General features: G+C 35.1%; 2 protein-coding genes and 1 long non-coding RNA gene across 6 annotated transcripts in view; 2 read left to right on the forward strand and 1 right to left on the reverse strand.

The window, feature by feature from the left end:
* Nucleotides 1-6,046: 6,046 nt before the first annotated feature.
* On the forward strand, nt 6,047-7,436 carry LOC108765773 (uncharacterized; the record flags this gene model as incomplete). Its single annotated transcript, XM_018514619.1, has 4 exons — nt 6,047-6,389; nt 6,566-6,812; nt 7,012-7,192; nt 7,298-7,436. Coding segments are annotated over exons 1-4 (579 nt in total), but the record flags the coding sequence as incomplete, so codon positions are not given.
* An 838-nt stretch (nt 7,437-8,274) lies between these two features.
* Nucleotides 8,275-9,969, forward strand: part of LOC108765772 (uncharacterized) — a 5,824-nt gene continuing 4,129 nt past the window's right edge. Inside the window, exons 1-2 of the long non-coding RNA XR_001940333.1 lie at nt 8,275-8,388; nt 9,529-9,534. This is a non-coding gene — a long non-coding RNA (uncharacterized LOC108765772). The remainder of the gene's footprint in view (nt 8,389-9,528; nt 9,535-9,969) is intronic.
* LOC108765771 (putative nuclease HARBI1) overlaps nt 9,134-9,969 on the reverse strand; it is a 2,089-nt gene continuing 1,253 nt past the window's right edge. For 2 of the 4 annotated variants that reach the window (XM_018514614.1, XM_018514615.1), the window contains 2 exons: nt 9,712-9,958; nt 9,134-9,576 (listed from right to left, as the gene is read on the reverse strand). In XM_018514614.1, the coding sequence (XP_018370116.1) occupies nt 9,287-9,576; nt 9,712-9,958 (537 nt within the window). In that variant the 3' untranslated portion in view covers nt 9,134-9,286. Of the gene's footprint in view, nt 9,624-9,711; nt 9,959-9,969 lie in introns of all 4 variants that reach the window. The other 2 variants (XM_018514616.1, XM_018514618.1) reach the window with 2 other exon arrangements.

Below are 9,969 nucleotides of genomic sequence, written 5' to 3' on the forward strand. Positions count from 1 at the left end.
AATTTCCCACTCAACGATATAACTGCAATATAACGCACGTGTTATATTATAGTTATATTGTTGAGTGGGAAATTACAACTAACGGATACGTTACATGTAACTTTGTGTTAGCTGGGATGTTTTGAAGGAAAATTAAATAACCACTATTTTAGTTGGAAGAGGAAATGTCTATCCTCGCCGTCCGAACGGGACGCAAGGGCTCACAACGAGCTCCCCACCGTTCAACCCTCCGACCTTCCTCCGTCGCTCGCTAAAGTAAGCCAAGCTCCTTTCATCCCCACCCACTCTTGGGTGTACCGCGTAACTACGGGGTGACCACAGGCATCTTGATCCGCAGATACCGAGAGTCCGCCGCGCGGATCGAGAGCAAGCAATACAGAGATTGGTCCGGGAGTACCATACAGCGGCGTTCGACCCGCAGGTCTTCACGGACCCTCTCATCGTTCAACGACCGGAATATTATCACCCGGTGCCGGCCAATCACCGGAATCCGTCACCCGTGCGAAAGCATACGGCCCAGCAGAAGCCACGAATGACGCGAATCGAGAACGTCACCGGAGCGTTCGAGACTTAGAACATACATAAATGGAACGGGCATTGCCTATACTTCCCATGGCTCGCGCTGATGCAAACGTCTGTGCGAGAGAGAAAGGTAGTAAGGGATAAATGTTCCCAATGCGCATGCGTAGCATCACGTTTTAAGGTACCTTTACATGGCAGCGCCAAGCGTCAGAGCGGTCAGAGCATGCGCAGTAAAATGTTTAATAATTTTACTGAAATTGAATTTAATGTACGAGATACACTAATAGTTGAATCTTGTAGTTTACACTATATAATGTAAATAAATATAAATTTTCAGCATTATATGTTAGGATAGTAGTGTATATCAGAACATAACCTTTCATAATTTACCATTTTGCGTCAAGAAGCTGTGCAGAAGATTATTGCGCAGGAGTCTGGAAATTCAAACTTCTGCGCAATAATTTTCTGCGCTCTCAACGCTCGACGCTTCCATGTAATAGCACCTTTACACATCTGTGTAATGTACGAATGTGTAAAAACACTAAACCAACTGCACAATTCACACAGATGACGGTGCTGCGCATGCGCATTGCGAACATTTATCCCTTACTAGCTTTCTCTCTCGCACAGATGTGGCTTCACGTTCAACGCCCTATGCCCCTTCCATTTATATATGTTCTAATGTTCGAGATAGTCACGTTCCGAGGAGTCCGATTTCTCGTGTGTAAAATTCCGCGCCCAAAGCAGCCAATAAAATAAATCGTCTGGTCTAAAAGGTTTTCTTTTATTCTTCCTCACTTTTTCTCTAACCGTCATCTGCGAGCCATTTAGGCAGCCGCACCCTGATCCTTGAAGAGTAGAGCGAAAAGATCGAACGCGTGCTCCGCGCCCGGCGCATTGCGAAGACCCGGACGTGACAGTGACAGATTTCCTAACCACAATAATCGTCAACTTTAACGCTTAATATCTCGGTTCACGGGGCAGAGCGACACTTCTTTCTGCCAGATTCTTTCGTTTCATACAAAAATGCGTCAAATAAGCCTAATTTGATTGATTTTTGAGATGCATACAGGAATCAACCAATTGAAATTCTTCTTTTCCATGGAATGGCAGGAAAGCAAGGATAGAATTGATGACTATATGTGTACTGTACATGCCCAATCAAGTGATCTAGTTTCAGTTATTGCACTAGATTGCACTAGAACTTTTTTTTTCACTTCTGAGAAAGAAAGTTTTAGTGCAGTCTAGTGCAGAAACAGAAAACAGATCACTTGATTGTGTGTATTCAGTACTACAACCAGTACCGTCTTTAGGCATGGGCCCGATGGGCCCGGGCCCAGGGCCCCGTGTTAAAGAGGGCCCCACTATTAAGCCAAAAGTAAAAGCAAAAAAAAAATTTCCCAATATAATAAAAAAAAAATTGCTAATATGAATTTTAAGTTTTCGCGCGGCGCGTGCCATGCTGCACTGCATGTCTCCGCTTGAAGGTGCAATTACATGCCAAGCGTCGAGCGTTGAGCGTCAAGCAGCAGATTTCGTTGATTGGTTGCTAGTAAATTTTGGGCAAGCAGCAGCCAATCAATGAAGTCTGTTGCTTGATGCTCGACGCTCGACGCTTGCACGTAACTACACCTTGAGAATCACACAGAATTTTTATGCTTTGTTTATTTCAGCCAATAGGGTTGTCTTAGCTGAAATCTATTTCTCCGAAATCGAATTCTTATTGGTTGAAATCTAAGATTTTAGAATTAAAACGCCATTCACAATGTGATTCGACTATTCGCATGGATCGCCAAAATCTAGTAATTTCCTATATCGCATTTACGCACTCATGTAAATGCTGCCTAATTGCTATGGACTTTGAGGTGTTTCTCCTTACTTCGTTCTAACTAGTCATAACAATTAACAATTCCGAAGTTCGTTGAAAAATGCAAATGTGCAAATGCATTGAATAGCTGAATAATCACAAAATATATACATAATAACATAGCGTTGAAAAAAAAAAATTTCTTCGTTAAAGTGTCGTTTTATATTAGTTGCAGTTTTTAAGATTTTCGGCTCAGAAATAAAAGTCAATTACATAACCAATTATGTCACAACGTTCATATCCCAGCGGCTCATTGAAAAGAAAAAAAGTAGCTCGTCAGAAGGAAATCATTGACAAATTACCAAATTAACCTCATTTTTTGTACCTGAAAACGAAACCTAACCTCCCTCCTTCATTGGATCACAGTTCTCCAGACGAGCAGGAAAAAAATACAGGAACATTAACTGTATGTTAAGTTTTTATGCTATATTTATTTAAAAGAGATATTTAATTATTATCATTACCATGCTATCATAATTAAAAAATTCTTGAGGCTACCATTTATACAATTTTTTTCGTTATTTAGATTTTTATCGTTTAAAACATCATATTTTTTAACTTTATTTTTAACTTTTAATTATTAGGTATTACCCAATCCTGAAATAGACCATACCCAATCCTCACTTAAAAATATGTCACACGATCCCGGCGATTGGGCTGCTGCATTTACAAAAGAAATCCGTTTATTTTGGATCAAAAAAGGACCTGAGTTTTTTCAAAATAAAGATAATGATGTTTAGAGACTGCTCGGAGTTATAAAGAAGCAAATGATAAAGTAAAAATAAGACACTTGAATAAGTCCGCTTTCGTCCGCACCCTACAGAATGGCGAGAAAGTTAACAGAAAATGGCTCCTGTATTCTCCTTTGAAAAAGTCAGTATATTGTTTTTCCTGCTATCTTTTCTCTTCTTCAAACGCAAGTTTTAGTTCGTCAGGTGGATGTAATGATTGGAAGCACATAAAAAATCTTATTTTGGAACATGAGAATAGTTTAGCGCATAGAGAATCTATGACGACTTAATCATAAGAAGCAAAAATGTCGGTATAGTAGATAGTGACTTGCGTTCTCAATATAACATAGAGATTGGCTATTGGAAGGATGTCTTAAAAAGGATCGTTAGTGTTATCAAATTTTTGGCTTCAAGAGGTCTTGCATTTCGTGGTGATAATCAAACCATTGGATCACAAAGCAATGGAAATTATTTGGGATGTCTAGAATTATTGAGTCAATACGATTCCTTTCTTTCAGAACATATTAAAAAATATGGAAATACGGGGAAAGGAAATCCTTCATATTTATCAGCTAATATTTGCAATGAATTTATCAATGCTATGGGAAAACAAGTTCTACATAAAATTTTAGCTGAGTTAAAAACTGCAAAATATTACTCAATTAGTGTCGATTCTACTCCTGACTATTCCCATATAGATCAGATGACTTTTATCGTTCGATATATAAAAGACGGAACACCAGTTGAAAGGTTTTTACCTAGCGTTTATACCTATTAAAGAGCACAAAGCAGAATATTTATCAGAAACAGTTCAGACATTTTTGGATAAGTACGGAGTTTGTTTAAAGGATTATCGTGGACAAAGTTACGATAATGCGTCGAATATGACAGTACTCAGATCTACAAGCAAGAATTAAAGAGAAATGTGAATTTGCCATTTTCGTACCCTGTGCGGGACATTCCTTGAATCTGGTAGGCGTTCATGCTGCGGGGTGTGTTGTAGAAGCTACAAATTTCTTCGGATTCGTTCAAAAAATATACAATTTTTTTTCTTTTTCCACACATCGCTGGGAAATCATGAAACGATGCTTGGGTTCGAACAAAGTTCTTAAATGCCTTTCTGATACCAGATGGTCCGCTCGTGCTGACACAGTTAGCGCCTTAAAGAAAGGTTACAAACAAATTTTGGAAGCCTTGATAATAATTGCTCAAGATACGAATCAACCTGGAGAGACCAGGTATGAAGCTCACAGTTTATCTAAAAAATGAATAAACTAGAAATTGTTATTTTAACAGAGATGTGGAGCAGCATATTATCAAGAATCAACAAGACAAATATTGCCCTTTAAAAAAAGGACCTAACATTGGATATTGCGACGAAGTTGTTGACTTCCCTCGTTGATTTTTTTGATAACGTGAGGAATAAATTTGACCAGTACGAATTTACCGCTAAAGAGAAATTCCCAGATGCTGACTACAAAGATGTATCGCAACGTGCAAGAACTCGAAGCTCTCGTATTACTTTCTTTGATGGACCAACAGAGAATGTGAGTCTTACTGGTAAAGAAAAATTCAAAGTGGAGACTTACTTACCAATAGTTGATACATTAATTACTCAATTAAATAAACGATCTGCTTCATACAACGAAATCAACCAACGGTTTGGATTTTTTTCTCGTCTAAAAATAATTAGTTCACCTGAACTGCAGATCAGTTGCAAAGAATTTGCTAAATTTTATCATTATGACGTCAATGCAGAAGAACTCAAGTTGGAATGCATATATTTAACTCAATATTTGCACAAAGCCGATATTTTGACCAATGAAAATGGAGAGATGCAAATTTCAGAATTATATAAACTACTGCAAAATGACAAAATTGAAGATACTTTTCCTAATATTGCAATATCGCTTAGAAGTAAGGGTGCCGTCCCATGACGCGTATCGCTGTACGCGCGTATTCGCGTATCGAAAGATACGACCAATCACTGAAGATCCGCCGTTTTACGTACGCGATAATTTTCCCCTTAATGTCCCATGGAGCGGTTCGTGCGTAAGCGGATCCGCTTACATTAAGGGCAAAATTATCGCGTACGTAAAACGGCGGATCGTTAGCTATTCTTATTTCATGTAGAAGTGCTCCTTAACCAAAAAGGTAGATACAAATAAATACGGTAGTATATTAGAGTCCTGATTGAAAGAAATTATAATCTATTCAGTACTATTTAGTACAAAATAAGATGTTATTTTTGTTACAGAAAAAATGGATTCAAATGAAGACTATATATTGTTAGCAATTTTTACATTAGTAAACAAATTCAAACAAAGTAATCCCTTTAAACAAGAAATACTGCGTCGAAAAATCTTATTTTTGTATGCATTGTATGAAGATATAAGAAACAAAGGAAAAGACAAATAACATCAATTTTGGGTACGACCCATATTTACCCTGCATCGACATTTCTTGCAAGGAGCTAGTGAAAATCTCGTCAAAGAAATGGAGTTTGAAGATGAAACAAAATTTCGTAATTACTTTAGAATGGATTCAATTACATTAAAAAAATTATTGGAATTAATTGGTCCATTAATTACGAAGCAGTCTGTCGTTCGCGAACCAATTCCCTCTGAAACGCGTACGTAAAACGGCGGATCGTCGGTGATTGGTTGGATCCTTCGATACGCGAATACGCGCGTACAGTAATACGCGTCATGGGACGGCACCCTAAGGGTGGAGTCCCATGAAGCGTATTTGCCGCGTATCGCGTAACCGCGTAACCAATCAATAATCAGTAAAACGCGAAACCACAACAGCGGATCGCTTCTGATTGGTTACGCGGTTACGCGATACGCGGTAAATACACCTCATGGGACTCCAGCCTAAGATTCACACTGCGTACGACGTCCGTCATACGACGCATATGTTCACACTACGTACGACATCCGACATACGATGTCTGATATCCAATAGGAGAACTTGTTTTCTAGATATTTCAGCTAAAACATTTTGTCGTACGATGATGCTTGTCGTACGAAAATGTTCATCAAGACTGAACTTTTTCATACGTACGACGGACACAAGTCTCGCGAGACCACTCGAATGGGACGAACATGCGTCTTGCCCGGTTCGGGTATTGCATTATTTCGTCCAATTCATCGGTTTGAGGTGATCGGTGTATATCATACTTTGATTTCACGATTTATTTACGATTCTCGCCGGAATCGCCGTCATTTTTGCGATATACATAATCGAGATACATAATGGACAATGCTGTAAGTAATAAAATATTTATAAAAATAATTTTATCAAGGTTAAATGATTAGGTTAGGTTATTAATTGATTTGTTTTCACTTTTATGTATATCTTATATATTATAATTGATAAATTAACGTTTTTAATATATTACAAATTGCATATTTAATTAAATTTTTTTGTATTTTTGTTCAAGTATTGCACAGACTGTGGCGAATTGTTGGATTCCTCCGATCACATATGCTGTTTAAATAAAAATGAAGAATCAAATAATAATTGGGAACCATTCGACGAGATAGTACTTCAATCTGAAGTTCCAAATATTGAAGAACTAATTAACGAGGTATTTCGAAGACCACCATTGTGGAATAGCAGTCTTCCATATGAAAATCGAGGACCAGCAACAATCAAATTTTTGTGGTCGGAGATTGATGAAAAATTAAGTAAGCTTTTTATGAAAAAGAACTTTTTATAATGTGTAAAATTTTTCTTTTTTTATTAAATACAAAAGCTAATTACGGTCAAAGTTAGATGTTTGAATTAATATCTCAATATATATTAATTAGACTTATGACTACGGGTCGATCTGTTTTTATATCTTACTATTATTCATTTTATTTTATATATATATATTTTTTTAAGATTTATATCCTGGTACAGCATGTTCTAAATGGCGTAATCTACGCGACACTTATGTCCGAAAGTTAAGTGAGCAAAATAAATATGTTCCTAGTGGAAGTGCTGCTGAAGCCAAACCTAAGCCAGTATCATGGCCATATTTTGAGTTAATGGGATTTTTACGATCAACAGTAACACGTCGAAAGTTCGTAAATATTATTACATTACATTATCACATAATTATCAATTTAATTGTTATTTAATATATTTTAATATATTATTTAATATGTTTAAATGATTTTGCTTTTAGGACATTTAGTAATATAAAACCACTTATACCTTCTACCAACAAGAATAAATGTTATTTAAAAGAACCATTAAAAGAGAGAGATCAAAATTCTACATGTGTTACTCCATCAAATTACAGAAGTAGTACTTATAAAAATGACACTTTTTTAGAAAAAAATTCTGCATCATCAAGTTCTATACTACAAGTAATACAGAAATTCTAGAATTTTTTCCAAAAAACTTCGATTCCCAAAATCAAGCTTATTCTAGATCAACAGTATCAAATTATTCATTAAAACGTCAAAATATGGAATTAGAGGAAAGTAAACCCTCAAAAAACCTGCAGGTCTTAAGTACTGACAATACAGATATAAAAAATATTAATGTACCAGGTATGATTATTTTGCATTATATGGAATTTGGTCATTTTACATTTAATATTTTTGTATATTTCAAATATACGTACATATATTCAGGGCCTAAAAGGTTACAACAATTTTTTAAATAGGTTTCGAAATAGCCTGCTTACCGAGCGGTTGTACCTTTTAGGTGTATTTATTTCAAATAATTTAGTAAATATTTATGTATATGTATTTATGTATTTATTGATGCACCAACAGAAAAAAGACGACGTCAGAGTATTAAAAAAAAAGAAGATGAGTTTCTATCACTTCAACAATCTGTAATATCAGAAATAAAGAAGACGGATGAATCCATAAACAAAACGATCCAATAGCAGCTTTTTGCAATTATTTGGCAACGCAACTTCGTACATTGTCACGAGATAATTTCATAACATATCAAAGAAAAATACTATCGCTCTTGTTTGAACTTCAAGATAATTATACTCAGTAAGATTGGGTGCTTTCCAGCAAGGACACAGTCAGACACAGTGTAACACAGTAAATCATGACCTTGTTATTTGCTTACATTAAACAAGGATGAAACAATTCACTGTGTTACACTGGGTGCTTTCCAGCAAGGACACAGTCAGACACAGTGTAACACAGTGAATCATTACATCCTTGTTGTTTGCCTATGTTAAACAAGGATGAAATGATTTACTGTGTTACACAGTGTCTGATTGTGTCCTTGCCGGAAAGCACCCACTGTGTCTGATTGTATCCTTGCTGGAAAGCACTCATTATTACAAGTAGCGCTCGTTTGACGTTGGAATTCTAGTCATTGGTCGCTGTGAGTGGCCGTGGAACTACAATTCGAGTCTGTTGAACGCGACCATTGTGATCAAACAGGATAAGTTTCCTATTATTATATTTCTATATTACCGATTAAAGAAGTAGTAACATTGCGTACATACAACGTACTGAGCAATATTTATTTTTAATTATTTAAAGTTACATAAAATATTCTATATAAAGTAGATTCTTTTCTGTTAAAATATAAGAAAAGTATACTCAGGTTAATAACCTTGAAAAAAGTTTTATTTTATAAAATTACATAAATTTTATTTTAAATATTTTATTGGCGCTTAATGTACGTATTTTATTGTATTACTAATTTTGCAAAAAACTACTCATTTACATATATTTTATCATTTACATACATATATAAAAATATACTTAATCTTTAACTACAGCTATAAAAAGTACTAAATTTTAAAGTGATCTGTTTGAAACATAGAATGCTAGTGAATCTTATAATTAATAAAGGAAATTTAATTTTTTTTTACTTATAATTTAAAGTATAAGGGGAGACAAGTAGGGGCACAAAAGTTACAAGGGCGTATAAGTTATAACACCTACATAAAAAAAATCTTATAAACAAAATACAAAAGCGTAAGAGATAGAAGTTTTGTAATTATTTATATTACAAATTTCTATCTCTTTCATACGCTTGTGTATTTTGTTTGTTTGTTTTTTAGATAGATGTTATAACTTATCCGTATTTTTTTTAACTATAAACCTCAGTCACCCTTTCTAAATGGACTATACAGTTATCAAAAAAATTTTGCATCGTGTTCAAATAACCCGTTGCTGTAGTTAAGGGTTAATTAAATATACATTTCTTGCCAAGGTACAGAGCCTTCTTGTACAAAATATTCACAAAATTCATTTCTAATACTTGCTGCTAATTGTGAATGTGTATTACTTCTTATGTTACTAACATCTCTAATGGCTGCTGTATTTTCGTGTATAACATTTTGACATATATCATCTGTCATATATCCGTATTGTCGTGTTGATAATAAAAAATTATGCAGACAGACAGTTGCTTTAATTATACTTTCAGTAGTTTTAAGTGATGCGTTAATCGGTTTTCTATAAATTCTCCATATATTAACTAGAAATGAAAATGCATTTTCTGAGATACGTCTTGCTCGGCTTAATCTGTAATTAAATATTCTTCTACTTCTATTTAATTGATTAACAGGATATGGTCTTAGCATATATTTGGTAAGTTGAAATGCAGCATCACCTACAAGCATGTACGGAATAGGTATATTACGAAAATTTGACAATTGACACGGATGTGGTAAATCCATCTGCTTATTTTGAAATCGTTGTCCCATATTGGACTCTTTAAAAATTCTTCCATCATTGTGTCGCCCTTGAGCACCAATGTCAACCATTAAAAATTTATATGATGCTGATACTATCGCTAAGAGTACAATGCTGTGTTGGCCCTTAAAATTATAAAATGTCGATCCTGCATGTGGTGGTGCCTACAAATTTT

This window comes from Trachymyrmex cornetzi, unplaced genomic scaffold (genome assembly GCF_001594075.2).
Source record: "Trachymyrmex cornetzi isolate Tcor2-1 unplaced genomic scaffold, Tcor1.1 scaffold53, whole genome shotgun sequence".
NCBI classification, from domain to species: domain Eukaryota; kingdom Metazoa; phylum Arthropoda; class Insecta; order Hymenoptera; family Formicidae; genus Trachymyrmex; species Trachymyrmex cornetzi.